This window comes from Ammodytes marinus, assembly GCF_949987685.1.
Source record: "Ammodytes marinus genome assembly, chromosome: 6".
Classification (NCBI taxonomy): Eukaryota; Metazoa; Chordata; class Actinopteri; order Uranoscopiformes; family Ammodytidae; genus Ammodytes; species Ammodytes marinus.
This window is the reverse complement of record NC_137235.1, coordinates 33,425,181-33,443,979: the sequence shown is the minus strand read 5'-3', so window position 1 is coordinate 33,443,979 and position 18,799 is coordinate 33,425,181. Positions and strand designations below refer to the sequence as shown.

General features: G+C 44.2%; 2 protein-coding genes across 3 annotated transcripts in view; one reads left to right on the top strand and one right to left on the bottom strand.

Annotated features, from left to right (window-relative positions):
• The window catches only part of slx4 (SLX4 structure-specific endonuclease subunit homolog), a 51,320-nt gene extending 44,323 nt beyond the window's left edge, over positions 1 to 6,997 (top strand). The window contains exons 10-14 of the mRNA XM_080028914.1: positions 178 to 347; positions 1,633 to 3,503; positions 3,786 to 3,876; positions 5,209 to 5,520; positions 6,195 to 6,997. Of these exons, the coding sequence (XP_079885040.1) occupies positions 178 to 347; positions 1,633 to 3,503; positions 3,786 to 3,876; positions 5,209 to 5,520; positions 6,195 to 6,576 (2,826 nt within the window). The 3' untranslated portion in view covers positions 6,577 to 6,997. The remainder of the gene's footprint in view (positions 1 to 177; positions 348 to 1,632; positions 3,504 to 3,785; positions 3,877 to 5,208; positions 5,521 to 6,194) is intronic.
• Positions 6,998 to 9,451: 2,454 nt separating this feature from the next.
• On the bottom strand, positions 9,452 to 16,934 carry mcrip2 (MAPK regulated corepressor interacting protein 2). Of its 2 annotated transcripts, none has more exons than XM_080029669.1 (5): positions 16,499 to 16,934; positions 16,261 to 16,330; positions 14,212 to 14,345; positions 12,465 to 12,572; positions 9,452 to 11,646 (listed from the first exon to the last, which is right to left on the bottom strand). In XM_080029669.1, the coding sequence occupies exons 1-5, from the start codon at positions 16,551 to 16,553 to the stop codon at positions 11,576 to 11,578; spliced, it is 438 nt and encodes a 145-aa protein (XP_079885795.1). In that variant the 5' UTR covers positions 16,554 to 16,934; the 3' UTR covers positions 9,452 to 11,575. The 2 variants fall into 2 exon arrangements, with proteins under 2 accessions (XP_079885795.1, XP_079885796.1); XM_080029670.1 differs by having other exon boundaries at positions 9,452 to 11,631.
• Between the last annotated feature and the right edge of the window lie 1,865 nt (positions 16,935 to 18,799).

Sequence of the window (18,799 nt, the reverse complement as noted above, 5' to 3'; positions counted from 1 at the left end):
AGGCTTTCTGTTGGCTTAGTTTAAGCAACCTGTGAGCAGATTTGTGGACCTGAGTTGGTCAAAACTTTTTATTTTAAAGGAAAAAACTATGAAGTATTATTCTCTACAACATATAAACATCTTTGATAAGACACATTAGTATTTACAGTATACTCTCGTCCCCGGCTTCTCTCCCAGGTCCATGAAAGTGGTTTGGGTGTGCAGGAGGAGGGAATGCCTGCAGCCCAGAGGGTGTTGATGAGCGACGTCCCGGGACAGGCAGTGTTTGCGTTGTTGCAGTACCTCTACACAGCCCACTGCTCCATCCCAGCATCACTACAGCCTCATGTACTGGAGCTTGCATCCAGGTTGGTATGCAGTATGCGAGCCAGGACTTTTATATGTGTTGTAGGGCTGGCCCGAATAATTTGAATATTCTACTATCTGTTGGTTAGTAGGTGAGGTTAGTATTCAAAGCTCAACTAATGCTGGGCTTACACTAGAGGACTTTTAAAAAACTTTGAAAAGACTGAAGACTGAAACCCTCTCACATCTAAGGACAATCAACTCACACCTGAAGACAACTAGTCATTAGTTTTCAGTCACAGAGTGAGATTTTGAAAAGACAGGGGTCTCATATTGCAAGACTACAACTAGATTCCTTTTGAGATTAATATTATTTCTGCAAACGCAATTGTGATTATTTAATTAAAAACAAGTTAATTCAATATTCTGACTTCCTTTAGTTATTTGACCAGCTTTATTTGCTGATCTCATCCCCCAATAACTTTAACTCCTAACCCTGTAGGAGAGTGTTCAGGTCGCGGCTGTCAGCCTGGTTCTCCACCGAGGCTTCTATGAAAAAGTATCCGAAATAAGTACCTCACCAGGCGGACACAGGTCGCGACTAATGCCGCTCCTCCTGCGTCGTGCTTGGGGCATGCGAGAGTGTGACAGTGTTTACGTCATTTCGCTTGAGCCAACCCCCTAAGACTAGCGATAATATCAAACATGTTTGATAATGTCGGAACGTCAAGACGGGAAGAAGACTGGCTGAAATCGGGTCAGAAGACCACCATACACCAAACGACTGAGATTACGTGCGCGCGCCACAACTCCAGCACGACTCCCGTGATTTCAGTCCGACATTGGAAGATTGTCTGCGACTGTCAAATCGCGTGAAAAGTCGTGTAGTGTAAGTCCAGCATTAGTATTCTGAAGCTTGTTTTTTTTATGCGACAAAACTTGTCTTTTACATCACTGATTGGTGCAGTGCCCGTCAGATAAAAGACGGCCTGTGAATAGACTGGATGAAGATGCCGAAGACATCGGAAATATGGGAATATTTTATTCACAATGGACCAAGCAAAGCCCCCATACTGCCCTATTATCCCACATCCCGGAACCAATTGTATAATTGATACAATTTTGCCACGTACTAGATCCATTTGCAACCACAAAAACACTTATACTACTGTATGCTTAACATTGGTATTCATATTGTTGATTTTGATTGTGTTTTTTTTTTTTTTTTTTTCTCAGATGCCTATAAAATAGTATAATGGAACAGCTCTACCTCATGTGTTCTAAGTAAAGCAGCACATTGTGTGGATGACCATAAAGGTGATAACTTTCTTCCTGTTTTGCGTTAAGGTTCGACTTGAGGGAGCTGCTGCTGCTTTGCGAGCTCCAGCGAGAAGATGCAGCGGCTCTGGCAGATGAGGAAGTGTACGTGAACCAGGAAGAGAATGTCAACAACCAGACAGACCAGACCTTCGTGGAGCTGCTCCGCTCTATGTGGAACCAAGAGGGGGAAGACGAGGGTACGGATACAAACGGAGGAGGGGACAGAGAGAAAGGAGCAGAAGGAGACAGTCAAGACGGCAGCCTCACCTCTGGAGAGAGAGAGCTCGGCGAGGAGAAAGTGAACGAGGAAGAGCTGGAGGAGATATACGAGTTCGCCGCCACGCAGCGGAAAAGGGAAGACGAGCTAGACAGCGTGGAGGACGGGGAGGAGAAGGATGGAGAGGAAGTGTTTGCAAAACTGACGGAACCAAAGAGACGCTCGACGGGCCTCGGTGTGAAAAACCTACCGCCAAATTCTCAACATGAGCTGGACAGCAGCTACAACCGCCTCTTCTCCGACTCCTTGGGAGTCTATGAGGAAGGGGATCGCTCCTCATTACCCTCTACGTCCAACGCAGCCAAGAGACACACTGTTCAATCTCAACACCACCAGCCCCTCTCACCTGAACTGTCCCGCAGAACTTTGGACTGTTCTCCTGAAGTGTCCTGGCTCATCCCCTCCACACCTCTCCAGCACCAACAAAGCACCAGGACCTTCTCCACTCAGACCAAAAGCAGCATGTGCAGGACACGGCTGTTCCCCAGAGCTGAAGCTTCCTCATCCTCTGTTTTCTCCTCTCCCGCTTTACCGCTTAACAACAGACTTCAGACCTCAAACAGTCCAACCGGAGTCTCAGAGGGCAGCCTTGCCAAGGTTAAACTGGAGGGATCGTTTTCCCGTGGCTCCAGCCCGGATCTCAACGTTTGTTTTAAAAGATCCAGTAGTTGCCATGCGGGTGAAGATGGAAAAGTGTTTGCAGTTCCCCCGTCCCAGCCTAAGCTCTCACGCCCCTCCAGCTCGATTTCCTCAAAGCGTGATACAGCCCTCTACCTCCAGCCCCAGCCTTACAGCAGCACTCCCATGCACACACACCTCCAACAGCCCCCTGTTCTTATGGCCACCTCCCCGCTCCACAGCAACCTCGACCAGCAGAGGTCACCAAGTCAAGAATGGGACCGGGCGCCATCAGAAAGCCCAGAGAAGACAAAGTTAGGGGGCTTTCATCTCTCACCCCTGTCCGACCCTTCAGATCCACACTCTTATTCTTCTCGCGGCTGCCTTAAAAATTCACAGAGACACAGCGACTCTTCTCGTCAAAGCCGTCCATCTGTCGAGTCCAGCAGTCACAACGGCACAGGGGCTAAGGCAATGAAGAAGGGAATAAGGAACAAGCAAGAAGAAAGAGAGACAGAGTGCGGAAATAAAGACATGTGCAATGAAAGAGAGCAGGTAGAAGCAATGGGAGAAGTTGCCGAATTCAGCTTCCAACAGAGCTTCACGGCCATGGACGAGCCCCCCATAGCGTTCAACGACTCGTGGGGCCTGGACGCCTGCGCGGGGGCCGCCCCGGACTGCTTCAGTCTGAGGCTGGAGGACAGCAGAGGATCCAGCCAGCGGGAGCGCAGTAGCCCGGGACAACCACAAACAGCCAGGTCGTCCTCCTCCTCTACCGGCCATCAACAGTCCCCATCCAGTCCCTGTGTCCTGTCGTCCAAGAGTCGTGGCGCTGTGACTAACTCCTCTCCATCCAAAGCCCCCAGCACAAAGCCATCCACACCGGAGATCACCAACAGCCTGCTGGACCCCAAACTATGGGACAGCTGGGAGGAGGAAGAGGAGGAGGAGGCTCTTCCTCTCTCTAAGAGGGTCAACCCTTCTGCCCAGCTCAAAACACCAAGTAAGAAATGTAGCAATATAAGTGAAAACAAAATAGACATCTGTATTGGTTGTTTCAGTCCAACAGCTCTAAAAGACCTACACTGTGGGTGGTGTACTGTGTTAAACGTTTTAAGGTTAGTTCTGTCAGGATTTATACATAGAAGTATCTATAAAACCTTTGATTTATTGCAAAGAGGCCACTAGAATCAACAAACACCGAATGCTTCTCCTAGCTACTTCACCAGTTTTGGTGCTGAAATGAGACTAGTTTTACACGTTCTTCCTGTTTGTGTCTCATCAGTCAATAGAAGGCGTCGCACCTTGGTGCCCATCACTCCCATGGCCCACTACTCTGAAATGGACACACCGGAGCTCAAGAACAAACTCAACAAGTCAGTTGGACATTGTCATCCCCACCCTCATGTTACTGATAGGCCTTTCACACCAAAATGAACCAAGAGTCAGTTCAAAACTGGTTACAGCCTTATCCCAGTTATGAACCGGTTGGTTTCACATCGACCGGAGACAGCCATGGAGCCGGCAAGAGAGCAACGTCATGACGTCACTGTAAACGTGTGTGTACGTCGCCCGACGCCGCTGCTCTTGTGGCTAACGCTAAAGCTACCGCTAGCTTTAAGCACAACAACAGCGGCGAATACGTCTTATTTTTACACGTGTTAGCTCTCGCTTTGCTTTCTTAAAGAGGACCTATGATGCTTTTTGACTTTTATGACCTATAAACGTTGTTATGATGATTCATAGTCATGCTTAACCATACTAAATTATCAAATAATGACTTACATGCATTTCGACGTATTCCCTGCTGACCGTCTGGGGTGTCTGTGCAGAGCACTAAACACTATTCTAGCCAGTCGAGAAGTCACATCTTCAAAGCGGTCTACCCTTTGTAACTTCGTGACGTCGCATGTAACTTCGTGAAGTCACCACGCGGATGTTTCCATGTATGGTAATGCTGTCACTTCCCTGCTCGCGTCTGCCTCGCGCCCTTATAGGTCCATGCTCGCGCTTCCCGCCACTGAAAGTGTTCCGGAAGGAGGGGAGCGGAGATTGCTGAAGCACAGGCGGAGGGAGCGGAGATGGCCGATGCACACACACTCAAGTGTTGACAGGACGTGCTGGATCGCCAAAATAAGAGAAAGAGCTTCCCGAAAATCTACATAGTTTTTTGTGATGTGATTCGTGTCAGGTTGCTCTATAGCAGTGTAAAACAAGAAATTAAGACCAGAAAAGTAGTATAATAGTATAAAGAGTATAATAGTATAAAGTAGTATTTAACCAAACAGGACCCATACAGCGTATTCTCGCCGGTCAATTTGATCGCTACGTTCGGTAATTATGTTATGTTTACGTCTCGTAGTAGCGGTGTTTTTAAATATGGCGGGCATGAGGTTTGAGTTGCTCTGGTTGGTCAGGATAATCCCTCCCCCGGCCGCTGGCGCAAGCAGTTCACTTCAAATCCTGCTCAATCCTGGGGTATGAGTTGAACCGTTTTTTACGGCCCGGAGCAGGCTTTCTGGCGGTGTGAAACCAAAACACTGGCTCTAACTAGCCCAGAACTAGCGCCGATTTTGCGGCGGTGTGAAAGGCCTAAGAATGAACTGAGGAGCCTGTCTGATTAGCTATGGTGTTTGTCTCAGCATTGTCCTTCTGGCTCTGCCCTGGTCTCTTACTCTGTTTGTCCACTCACTTTCTCCTCTGTGCAGCTACGGTGTCCGGCCTTTACCGAAGCGCCAGATGGTTCTCAAACTGAAGGAGATCCATCAGTACACCCACCAGCTGGCCAGCTCCGACTCCGAGGTTGAGGCTCCCTCTGCGGGTCTCTCAGCTCAGGTGAAGCCCCCAGCCACTGGTGCTGTGGCTGCTGGTAACAGGCCAGCCTCCTGTGCCCAGACAGTGAGGTTTAAAGAGCCCAGAGCACCCGCTGCCATCTCCCCTCTGAAAGCCAACGCAGAGCTGCTGTCTGCCTCACAGGGCTCCAACACCTCCTCAAATGCTGCCAGTGAAGAGTCTGAAAGGTACAGTGTGTATTAAAGTGTGTGTGTATCGTCTCAGGTGTCACATCACTGCACACTTCAGGCACTGCACACTTGTTTGGTTACAACACGTATTCTTCAGAGAGATTTAACAATATTTTGTCACACTCACACACAGTTGCAAAGAGTGTGCACTGTGCTCAGGCTTCTTTTAAAGAAGCTGTATTGGCAAAAAGTGTGTGTAACTCTTTCAGTGATATTCCCAACCGTTTGCCAGTACCAGCAGTTTTTTCTGCTTTGCCTCTGTTGTATACAATTGTAAATTCACTAATCTCTAGGTTAGGGATTGTTGGTCAGTCAAAACGAGACATATTGATGTGTCACATTGGGCTGTGGGAAATTGTGACATTTTATAGAAAAGATAATCAAGTGAGAAAATCGCTAATGAAAACAATTGTGAGATTTAGCTGTCTGTATGGAACATTAATTTGCCTATGGAAGAAAATTTCCTGTGAGCAAATGAGTGTTTTAAGAAAACAATGTTTTGGGAGGGGAAATGGCCAGACTTGAGATTTAATAAAGTAAAGAATGCAACATGCTTCTCAGCCACATTTTAAAAATGAGGTTGCAAAGCAGTTTGCTGTCACACAAATATGGTTTGTTGTAGCTGTGACGTGTAAACGGCTTGTGAAACTATGCCTGTCCCTGTCTCTCAGCAGGTCCAACCCAGAGCTCTGCTTGTCCTCCGATGGCGACTCGGACAGTGATGGCGGCGTCTCTGCCTCCCAGGTGGCGAGCCGCCTTCAGGATCGTCTGCAGGCCGTGCGCTCCTTCATCCTGTCTGACTCTGAACTCTACAGCCAGATCCTCCAGTACCAGCCTCTGGTCCTGTCCCAGCTCCAGCACAGACTGAAGGCAGCAGGGATCCGCCTGGGAGCCGCCAAGCTGGTGGACTACCTGGACTCCCAGTGCATCACCTTCACCACAGCCAAGCCCAGCCACTCTGCACCCAGCCGCAGGCGGGTCAAGAAGACAAGCAGGGGGGCAAAGGCAGCGAGCAGGAAGAGAGGTGTTACAGCCCCCTGTTCAAAACTTTGACTGCAGTTAAGGTATACAAAGAAAGTTAAAGTTGGCAGGTTTTAATTCAGTGCAACATGTCTGAAAATAACTTCAGGTAGCAAAAGCGAGCACTAAATTATGTTTTAAAAAGTGTTTCTTACAGTTTTTTTTCGATTGCTAAACCACAGTGGGCACAACTGTAGCTCAATGTGCAAAACTCTAACTACAGTCTGCACTACCAACAGTCACTGGAGCTGAACAGTTCACTTCACCTGCAAAACAGGTTCAGTGCAGCAAACACTATGAATTGTCCTCACTGAGACAACACACACTGTCACTCAGAATATGCTCAGAATACAAACCCTAGCATCAAACCCCAATACATAAATTACAAACTTTTAATCTTTACAGTTTGAATAATTTGAGTTATTTCACACAAATTACGTAATATTTTCTTTGACGAAAGGGTGAAATTCTTTCACATAACATACCAGTTTTTATAGGAAAACAAAAAGAAATTAAAATCAGAAGTTTGTTTCAATAGATACAAATTTTGTATATTTTATTGAAAACATTTCCAAATGTAGTATTTATCTGTGTAAATAGTCTATAATTGTAATACAGAAATCTATCCTGTAATGTTGTCATTTACTGTAAGGATGCAACTCTAAGCTGTTTGTTTGCTGGAAAATTCGTATTATAGATGCAACTTTAGATTTTTGCAGATTGGGTTGCACTCTCAACCCTGCCTCTCTCAATGAGAGACCATGATTCACAACAGGGTCTATCAGTGTAGCCCTTACTGTATTTCATCAGACATTACAGCTCTGTCTTCCTCCACACATCCACACTCTCACTGCCACTCTTCTCCCTCCAACAACCTTCATTGGTCCATTTACAAAAAAATATATATTTTTGAGTTTTCCCTTTATACTGTATATGTTCACTAACAATTCTAAAACAAGACACCTTCTTAGTGTTTCAGTTGAAATTGCTATCTGCAGTGTTTGAAATGCACTAGGCATTCATTCTGTTTTGAATGTGTGGTTTACAGTTGTGGCAGTAGTGTGTAACGGCCTCTGCACACATCCTGCGTCTACCTCTGGAGCGCGTCGCCTTACCTTACTGCTGCGTCTCTCGGACTTTTCTCGGACACACATGGAACGTCTCAGCAGCTGCTGCTGCTGCAGCGCTGCTTCTAAAAGCCCTATATTTCTACATAGAGTTTTCATAGATAATTCCCATTAAAAATGAAGTTCTTTCGTGTCATTTATGATGCATATGATTTATATTGAGTCTAATATTGAGTCTGGACAGTAATCCGTGTGCCCCATTGCCTTTTTTTTTAATGTATTTCTTTGCCACATTTTCGAGTATTTCTCTATCAGTTAAAGCAGAGAGACCCAAGAGAGACGCGCTGCTCTCAGAAAAAAATAGGCGAGCCTCCTGAGGTAAAGGGGAGCGTCGCTGCAGACGTGCCTCCGACGCGCATCAGCAGTGCGTCTGAGGTTGGATGTGTGCCCGCTCTAGGTTGATTACACGGTCAGTGACAAAAAGTCAGACGCAGACGCGAGGTAGACGCGCAGTAGAGGTAGGATGTGTGCAGAGGCCGTTAGCGTTTGAAAAAAAGTGCTGGAAATCCACAGTGTTGTGCAGGCTGTGGTTAAGCCATGAGATACAGTATCTCACAAAAGTGAGTACACCCCTCACATTTCTTCAAATATTTCATTATATCTTTCCATGCGACAACACTGAATAAATGACACTTTGATACAATGTCAAGTAGTCAGTGTACAGCTTGTATAACAGTGTAAATTTACTGTCCCCTCAAAATAACTCGATACACAGCCATTAATGTCTAAACTGCTGGCAACAAAAGTGAGTACACCCCTAAGAAAAAATGTCCAAATTGGGCCCAAAGTGTCAATATTTTGTTTTGCCATCATTATTTTCCAGCACTGCCTTAACCCTCTTGGGCATGGTGTTCACTAGAGCTTCACAGGTTGCAACTGGAACCCTCTTCTACCCATTCATGACGACATCAAGGAGCCGGTGGATATTAGAGTCCTTGCGCTCCTCCATCTCCCGTTTTAGGATGCCCCAAAGATGCTCAATAGGGTTTAAGACTGGAGACATGCTTGACCAGTCCATAACCTTTACCCTCAGCTTCTTTAGCAAGCCAGTGGTCGTTCGGAGGGGTGTTTGGGGTCGTTATCATGTTGCAGTACTGCCCTGCGGCCCAGTTTATGAAGGGAGGGGATCATGCTCTGCTTCAGTATGTCACAGTACATGTTAGAATTCAATGAACTGTAGATCCCCAGTGCTGGCAGCACTCATGCAGCCCCAGACCATGACACTCCAACCACCATGCTTGACTCTAGGCAAGACACACTTGTCTTTGTACTCCTCACCTGGTTGCCGCTCCACACTCTTAACACCATCTGAACCAGATAAATGTATTTTGGTCTCATCAGACCACAGGACATGGTTGCAGTAATCCATGTCCGTAGTCTGTTTGTCTTCAGCAAACTTTTTGTGGGGTTTCTTGTGCATCATCTTTAGAATAGGCTTCCTTCTGGGATGACAGCCATGCAGACCAGTATGATGCAGAGTGCGGCGTATGGTCTGAGCACTGACAGGTTGACCCCCCACCCCTTCAAGCCCTTCAGCAATGCTGGCAGCACTCATACGTCTATTTTCCAAAGGCAACCTCTGTGTATGACGCTGACCATGTGCACTCAACCTTCGTAAACTGGGCCGCAGGGTGGTATTGCAACATGATAACGACCCCAAACACACCTCCAAGACGACCAGTGGCTTGCTAAAAAAGCTGAGGGTAAAGGTTATGGCCTGGCCAAGCATGTTTCCAGACCTAAATCCTATTGAGCATCTTTGGGGCATCCTCAAACGGAAGGTGGAGGAGCGCAAGGTCTTTAATATCCACCAGCTCTGTGATGCTGTCATAAATGGGTGGAAGAGGGTTCCAGTTGCAACCTGTGAAGCTCTAGTGAACTACATGCCCAAGAGGGTTAAGGCAGTGCTGGAAAATAATGGTGGCCACACAAAATATTTACACTTTGGGCCCAATTTGTAAATTTTTTCTAAGGGGTGTACTCACTTTTGTTGCCAGCAGTTTAGACATTAATGGCTGTGTGTCGAGTTATTTTGAGGGGACAGTAAATTTACACTGTTATACAAGCTGTACACTGACTACTTTACATTGTATCAAAGTGTCATTTATTCAGTGTTGTCCCATGGAAAGATATAAAGAAAAATGTGAAGAAATGTGAGGGGTGTACTCACTTTTGTGAGATACTGTAGGTGTGTAGAGTTTTGAAAATTGTGTTTTATCAATGAAAAACGAGCTAGAGTTTGGTCCGAATGAACCGCTGCTCTGCATACTGTTGTTAGAGTTTTGCACATGTCGCTCCAGTTGTGCCCACTGTGGTTTAGCAATCGAAAAAAACTGTAATGTAAACAATTATCATGCCCGGGTCAGTTCTGTATTATGTTTCAAATGTTTCGTTTAATATGCACCCACTGAAAATAAATGGTGAATGTTGGTTTGACGCAAGGACACAAATGGTGATTTATAAAACAGATTTCACACACTTGTGTCTGACATGTCAGTCAATTCATGTACAGTATAGTGCAAAGGTTTTAAGCAGGTGTGAAAAATGCTGTAAACTAAGAACGCTTTCTAAAACGGTAGTTTAAATAGTTTATTTTCATAAATTAACTAAATGGAGTGAATGAACAGAAGATAAATCTAAATCCAGCAGTGTCATCAGCTCAGAACTGGCAGAAACCAGTGGGTTCCAGGTACGTCCATATACTGTTCTCAGCATTGAGGACACCATTAATCCTGACCAAATCTTCAACTCCATTTGCAGAAACTTGCAAGGAACCTCCACCATCCTCACTGTTGCCTGCAGACACTCATTATTGTACCGTTCTCCAGCCTTTCATTGAACAACCTGCCTTCTGCTACAGCTAAATATTACAAATTTTGACTCATCAGTCCAGAGCACCTGCTGCCATTTGTCTGAGCCCCAGCTCCTATGTTTCCTTGCATAGTTGAGTTGCTTGACCTTGTTTCCATGTTGGAGGTATGGCTTTTAGGCTGCCTGCGACCCTCTATGAAGTCCACTTCTGGCAAGACTTGTCCAGACAGTAGAGGGGGGTACCTTGGCCCCACCGGTGTCTGCCTTTTCTGAGCTCATGGCACTGTTGGACATCTTCTGATTTCGAAGAGAAAAAAGCTTGATCTGCTGCACTAAGTTTCCTTGGCCGACCACTACTATACTCAACGTTGCCCGTTTCTTTGTGCTTCGTCAAAAAAAGCAGCACATCTTAAAGCCCCGGTCTGCTTTGATATATTTGTCTGGGAGAGACTTCAGCATATTTTTAAATTGATAAAAATAAACTGATTTATGTTTTTGAAATCATTATATTTTACAGCATTTTTTCACACCTGCCTAAAACCTTTGCACTGTACATGAACAATGATCAATCCTCAGCATGTTGCATTTCAACAAATGTGTTCATTCAAGTCTGATCAGAGCAAAGAGTGTAAAGTTCAAAGAAATAATTCCTCATACAGGACTTTTTTTGAAAAACATTTTTACTTTTTTGGGTCTTCCATAGTTTTATATGAAAACATTAGCCATGTTGCCAGTCAAGCACACTTGAGAAAGGAGGCCGGTTCTTGAAAAAAAGAAAGAATCTTGCATTTTCAATCTGATACGTCATCATTCACGTAGAGAGACGGGTCCATCACAGCAGCACAACCTGGAATCAGAGTTCACAGTCAGGTCTCTGTCTGCATCGGGGAGGGAGGGGCACTTCTGTGTTGGGCACCCGGTGTTTTTCTCTACAGCAGCGTGAAGCACAGGGCATCCAACCATTTTCAAATTACAAACGCGCCTTTGGCACGGCAGATCCTGGAGACTGACTGGCCTCCTCTCCACCGTGGTGATGCCTTCACCGATGGAGCAGTGACACTAGGCTTCTTGTCCAGACTCAAAGCCTCACCCAGTCATGACATGTTGGCAATGTTAGCCAGGAAGCGCTGAGCCCACCACTCCTCCAGGTCTAAGGGCACAAAGTCTGCACCCAAACAAAGACAAGAGGGGACAAAGAATAAAGCTTAATCCAGGCTCCATGGTTGAGTCATTCATTATTCATTGTATCACATGGACACCAAAGCCAAACTTTTTAAATAAGAGACGAGGTATGTGCTCTTTGAAATAAGAACAACAATTAAATGATGGTAGTGATGATGCCTACATGCTGATGTTTATCAGACATCAGTTTGACCATGTTCACCATTTGAATTTAGGGTGTTAGCATGCTAATATTAGCTAAATATTAAGCACAAAGTAAATCACAATCTTCTAGGGCAGCAAGAGCCAGATGGAACCAGAGCACACAGGTATAGAGGGGTTTGTGTGTGTGAAGAAGAGACTCGGTACAACCGGCACTCAGGGCTAGTTTATCTGGAACAGCCAGGTTGTCACTCCTCAGAGGGGGAGTTATAAAGCAAACCATTAGAACAGTTGCCCTCTGGCTGTAGATAAAGCCCAGCCAAAAACCACTTGCCCACAAAGAGAAGAGAGCAGCCATTCACTTAAATTCAAACCTTTGGAGTTTTAACAAACTAGGAATAATGATAAAAAAATATGGCAATGTCCCTCTTACCAATTGTTGGGGATTACTGGCAGGAAGAGGAATATACTGTATGTTAGGATGTCAAAAAACATGAGTTGCAAGATTAGATTTAATAAGGGTGGATTTCATTTGTTGTCAAAGCATTTTGAAGAATTCCAGCAGATGGATAAATCAATGGAGATAGTGGCTTTTTTTTTTATTTATTTTTTAAATCCATCCCCTGTGTAAAAGTGGAGTGAGGAGATGCTGGCACTTACTCTTTATCGCAGCACTGGGGGTCTTCTCAGTATACTGAATAGGCCCCCGGCGGTCACTTGCCTCCCCACCGTTGCCGTCCGACAGCTTCTGCTCAACATCCTGCCATGCTGCAAACACACACACACACACACGTTGTAACCCATCCCATAAGACTTGTGAGAGGGCTGCACCCGTCTGCTGTGGGTGCTTTATCTGCTTTCTTTTTTTTGGGGGGGGGGGCAGCTTCACCCACAGATAAGCCTCAAAGTTTTGGCTCGCCTTGAACACAAACTTTCAGCTGCAATATTGACACATTATTGACAGTTACACACAGTTTGCACAGCCTGTATAACCAACACTAAATGTTTGGACGTCAAATATAAAGAACACAGCAATACACCAGTTGTGTGTGTGTGTGTGTGTGTGTGTGTGTGTGTGTGTGTGTGTGTGTGTGTGTGTGTGTGTGTGTGTGTGTGTGTGTGTGTGTGTGTGTGTGTGTGTGTGTGTGTGTGTGTGTGTGTGTGTGTGTGTGTGTGTGTGTGTGTGTGTGTGTGTGTGTGTGTGTGTGTGTGTGTGTGTGTGTGTGTGTGTGTGTGTGTGTGTGTGTGTGTGTGTGTGTGCATGGGGTGGGTGGGTAACATGCTACCTATTTGCTGATATGTCAGGTTTTACTGTCATAGTGAGCTTGTTCAGCCATAGCGAGAGCCATCAAGGTTTTTTGGTCGTAATGAAAGTGGACAGACTGTGCCACAGGTTTTTCTTTAGGTCCGGCTGAACTTCCAAGTCACAAAAGAACGTCATAACATATCGGCCTTTGTTGGCGACCGTCCAAGAGTTACAAAGAGAAGATGTTTTATGTCAAGTCAGCTCTTCAAACCATTCACTTCCACCAGGGCATGATGAAATGCATACCAACAGCCGGGCATGCTGGGTAAACGCCAAAGCAGGGTGAATTGTGCAAAGTCATTATTATTAATCATTGTTGGGTTTTCTGGACTTAAAAACTCTTTTCTGGAGTGCCCAACTTCCTTTTGACAGTATGTTGAGTTTCTTGCAAAAAAGGGCAGTAATACATTTCATTTGTTTCATATTTATGTGTTACTGCTTCAGTTAATATGTGGCTGCAGATCAGAGCGCTCTCACACCAGAATTACTATGAAACAAGTTAGGGACTAACTGATCATTAATGAGTATCTAGCACGCAGTAGAAGCAACCAGGGGATAAACAGTAGACCTTGCTTAGTTAAGAACCCTTCTATCTAATAGAGGTTATTCCCAAATGTCGGGTACCTACGTGTAAAGAAGTGTTACGAACTATCTCCTGTAGAAACTGTAATACTGCTGCTGATCATCTCTTAGAGGCTGAGGTGACATTAACATTTTTATTTTGACTGTCCCAACATTCAAAAACAACATAAAATCTACTCAAAATATTCAGTCAACTAGTTGATAGCAGCAAATCCTCACATTTGAACAAATAGAATAAGGAAACGTTTGTAAAGTAGATGCTGATTAACTTTGGATAGGTCGACTAATTGTTTCAGCCCTTATTGAAAATGAAAGGAACTTTGTCAGTGGGGCACACTCTTGGCCATTCTGAAAATGAGTCAAATTGTGAACCCACAGCGAGAAGCTATAGGTCAGCTGCTCACAGTCAGGAAGGTGAATGTGCTGTGATACAGAAAGAAGCCGGAGAGATCGTCTGTCCTAGTCTGACCTCTTGCCGTGACCTGCATCCACTCATGTACTGATGGTGCCAACCCTCACCTTCATACACAAATCTGACGTTCTCTTCATGTGCAGGAGTGAACCCCTCTGCTGTGCTGCCGGTCTTGGGCGTGGCTGCACTGTGGTAGCGCTTCCCGTTCAGGCGATTGAACACAATCTTTGGGGGCGGCGAGCTGCAGGGATCAGACAGTTCAGGATTAGAGAGTGTCAGTGGTTTGAATTGGGACAGACTGATGACAAAAGACAAGAGTTAAGTCTCAAGGTGATGATTAAAACCAACAAATGAGACAGGTTGACGACTAACCTCTGGTTGACTGGCAGGTGTGTAAATAGACTTGGGTTGAGATAACTTTAATTTACTACATTGTGTAGTGATGCTCATGGCCTCAGGTTATGAGACTAGCTTAGAAGGAATGTAGAAGGGAAGCTTCAGGTTTCATATTGGACATACTTAAAGGCCTACTTCACCGGTTTGAATATGAAGGTGTATTGAATTCTGAGATCCTATGTAGTATAAATGTGCGAAAAAAATTTAAATCGGTTCATCATTCAAAAAAACTTACTTTGTAAATATTACTGTGATGTCTTTTACTGTGACATCACAGTAATATTTACAAAGTACTTTTTTTTAACCCTATATTTCTCTTTCTGTGATGTCACGAGAAAGAGAAATATAGGGTTAAAAAAAACACTCTTTCTGCCTTTTCTCAGGCTAGGATGAACCGATTTTAATTTTTTTTGCACATTTATACTACATAGGATCTCAGAATTCAATACACCTTCATATTCAAACCGGTGAAGTAGGCCTTTAATTGACCAGCACTTTGGTGTACAGCAAGGCATTGCTCAGACTTTTTTGTTTGTTGCTTTTTTAAACGCATGCTTAAATGAACGTACTTACCATCTTTATTGCAAAATGCCTTTCGACAACTCCCAAGAAAAGGGAATTATAATGTAATTGCAATAGTGTGAACAATTTAACACATCTTGCAGATGCAATGCATTCTGGTCATTTGGGCTTTAACTAGGCTATTTGAATTTTCACCCAAGAGTAAAGGACACCTTTACTCTTGACCCACTGACATGTAACATTTTGATAGCCTATTTTTTTTAAACTTGATTTAGTTGTGAAAAGCAATTGATAGTGTTTCAGCTGTCAAGTTGTACTGCACATACACTTAGTTGACAATGTATTATGTACACCTGGCCTTAACAACAAATGCACTCTTCTGTTGAAACTGTTCAAGAGGGGTGGCGATTCGCCTCTTAGGTCATTTTCGAGGATTCTTTATTTTGTAATGCATTAGCCTACAATGAGAGGTGTTAATTATATTTTTGAGAATGAGTTAGAGCTGCTGAAATACAATACATTGGTTGTAGCTATGTGTGCCTACCATAGACTGTAGTCCTGTCTATACATGGTGGCAATGGTTTACAATAAGGGTCAAAAAAAGTGACAAGTTACTGAGGAAGGAATGGTAAGTTAATGAGTAGGTACTGACAGACTGTGATTCAAGCACTATTGATTAGTTACTGGTAAACAGCCTGGGAGATACTGTATTAATGAAGCATAATGGAAAGTTAATGAGCAGGTACTGAGTCACTAACGGTACATTAATGGTCAAGTAAGCATTTGTTAATAAGTAGGATGCATTACCTAATGCTTAATCAATACAATATCTCCCAGTCTGTTTTACCAGTAACTAAACAGTGCGTGAATCAGTTTCTCAGAACCTACTCATTAACCTAATGCTTCATTAATACAGTCTTGGTCTGTTCACAGTAAGTAATCAATGGTGCTTGAATAACATTCTCTCAGTACCAATTAACTTACCATTCGTTCCTCATTCGCGCAAGGTCACAGGCAGACAGAAAGCTGTGTCCGATAATGGACGCATATCCAAGTCAGCGAAATGTCTTATGTGATTGCGCTCAACAGTACACGTGCAAAGTATGTTGGGCCCCCGCCGCTGCTCAAACAGCTCGCATACTTATTATAATATAATTGCAATAGACTATATAGGCTGCATTATTTAGGCTACTACAACAAACACACCGAAACAATTAAGCCTCGGACAAGACACTTACTTTGACGAGAGCCAAGACGTCGGCTTGAGCTTCAAGTCGCCAAATTTACTCTCGATTTGTTGTGCTGGACCTGGAGACGTAGAATTCAGTTAGTTTTCAGTCTGGACATTTAACGCTCTTAGCTTAGATATAGAAACACTGGGCCATTGCAACTGTGGCAACATCCTACAACCCCAAAACCTGCCCTATCATTAGCAATGTGATGTGACGTTGCATCATGCTTTTAGGTAACACCGACCTGTCCGCCGCTGTGTAACAAGTTTGCTGGGACCTCTGGTGATTGTGTACATCATGTGAACCACGGTAACCTCAAGAAATCCCCCCTGGTGTCCGTGTCTAAATAGCTCTCAGTCTCATCAATGCTCCGGTGCAAACATGTACTTTAAACTCCACAACTTCCACTCCTCGGCCCGCTTGTCTCCTGACGCAGCAGACACGACTGGGGGAGAACGAGAGAATTGAAAAGAAAAAAAAACGCAGCGTCGTATTGCCAGGTCAGCTGCTCCAGGGTCGGCCTGAATCCTGCAGGAGCCTCTCGTTGACTTGTTATAGTGTCGTATATTACAAACGCTCTGCACCGCTCAGTGTCAGCAGGTGTTCCGCTGTAACGAACCGTCGGTCCGCTTCTCTCTGCGAAAGGTTGCGTGTAGGTCATCCAAGGAGAAAACGGCTCCACATGCTGGGACGCCGTCAGTCAGTCAGTCAGAGTAGAGTAGAGGGCAGTGCGTGTGGGAGGGAGGGGGGAGGAGCAGTGTGGTTACTGACAGCCGAGGACAGTGACACTCCAGGCCGTACACTATAACCTCTGTGCGCCGCTGATGCTCCGAGACTGACCACAGCACCGTACGCTCTCTCTAAATGTAAGGACACTCCACACTTTGATATATACATCAGGACGGAAAGCTTCTATACCATGGACATATAAAGCTTCTATACCATGGACATATAAAGCTACTGTACCATGCTTTGGCAGCGTCAAGTCACACAGAATGAAGAACATTACTTCCGGTCTAGTTTTTCCACAATTAAAAACTTTGGTAAAAAAAAGAAAAAGAAAATCCTATTCTGATACCATAACTAAGGCCAAATGATGTCATCAAGCTCGACATAAATCGTGAAAATATTATTGAATAAATCGGGCCTTTAAACGAATATTCAGTTCTAATCCACTGGATTGATAAGGGTTGTTGTGACATAACACATGAAAACAATTGTAATCATGTGGCCACCAATGTGGTAGCCTGTTAGACATCATTTGAATGAATACAGTGCACATGAGCTGGAAAATCTTTTTTTTTCTTAATGATAGAAGTAGCCTTTATTTCAGCACTATATGTTATTTACAAATCTAGCCTATAAGCATCTGCATTGTTTCTGGTTGTCATAGCCTATTTGATTTAAAAAAAAGTGTTATCTCCACTAGTTTTTATACTTCTTTCGTAAAGTAAGCCTATATCTACAATATATAAAAACATGACATGTGTATGAATGAGATGTGATTTCTGGACAAAATATACTTTGCAAAGATATATGAATCACAAAACTAATTCTAACCACCTCATTAGGCTCCAAAACTTAGTTTAAAAAAAACACACAAAAGCAAAGATAACAACAAAAAAACGTAGCTGTCTGATTAGGATGGTCTAACACACTAATGAATGACAAGACACAGTTATGGTCTTACTGGGTGTGTGTGTGTGTGTGACTGTGTTGCCTATACTAAAACAGCCCCAAATGGATTTAAAATGTGCTGTTATATAATTTAACAATAAACCTCCATTATTGTGTGCATTTTTCGACGCTTTCAAGTGTTGAATTTGGGTGTGTATGATACATGTATCATAACTGAGTAGTCCAATGTGACAGGCATATTAGTTAGATAGGCTACAGTCTACTAGTGTTTGTGACTTTTACTTTGAAGTTAGAGGATGTTCATTTCTGCTCTCGTTGTTTGTGTTTACGTCGGAGTCGGACTGCTTTACGGAGGTGGGCAAACCCCCTCAGTGACGTCACTACACGCCCCTCACTCATACGGAGGAGCAATCATCTTTCACCTATTAAACCCATCGCAGGGAAAGTCCGTTAAGAAGAAAATAATAATAATCAGGGCCTTTTCTGAAGAAGTATACCTTAATGTTTTATTCAATAATAACCCAAAGTAAGGACAACAAAAATAGGCCTATACATTTGTATTTATAATACACAACAGTTTATGATTAACATTTAGAACAGGGGTTTCCAAACTTTTTTCACTGAGGGCCACATACAGAAAAATCTACGAAGGGCCGGGCCACTTTGCAAAAATAACACATTTATCAGGACATGTAGCTGCTCTGATGTTTAGTTGCATAGTTAAATTGTAATCCTTCTTCACGTCAACACTTTCCTTGGACATTAAACAGACACATTTCCCCTCTTGTTTATATGCCAATGATACACCCAGTGTTTTCTGCCTTTGCGTCCGATGTCCAGCAGGGTGAAAATAGTATCCAGCCGAGGTCCCGACCCTCCGGGGGTCCGGGGGTATGTCCCCCCCGGG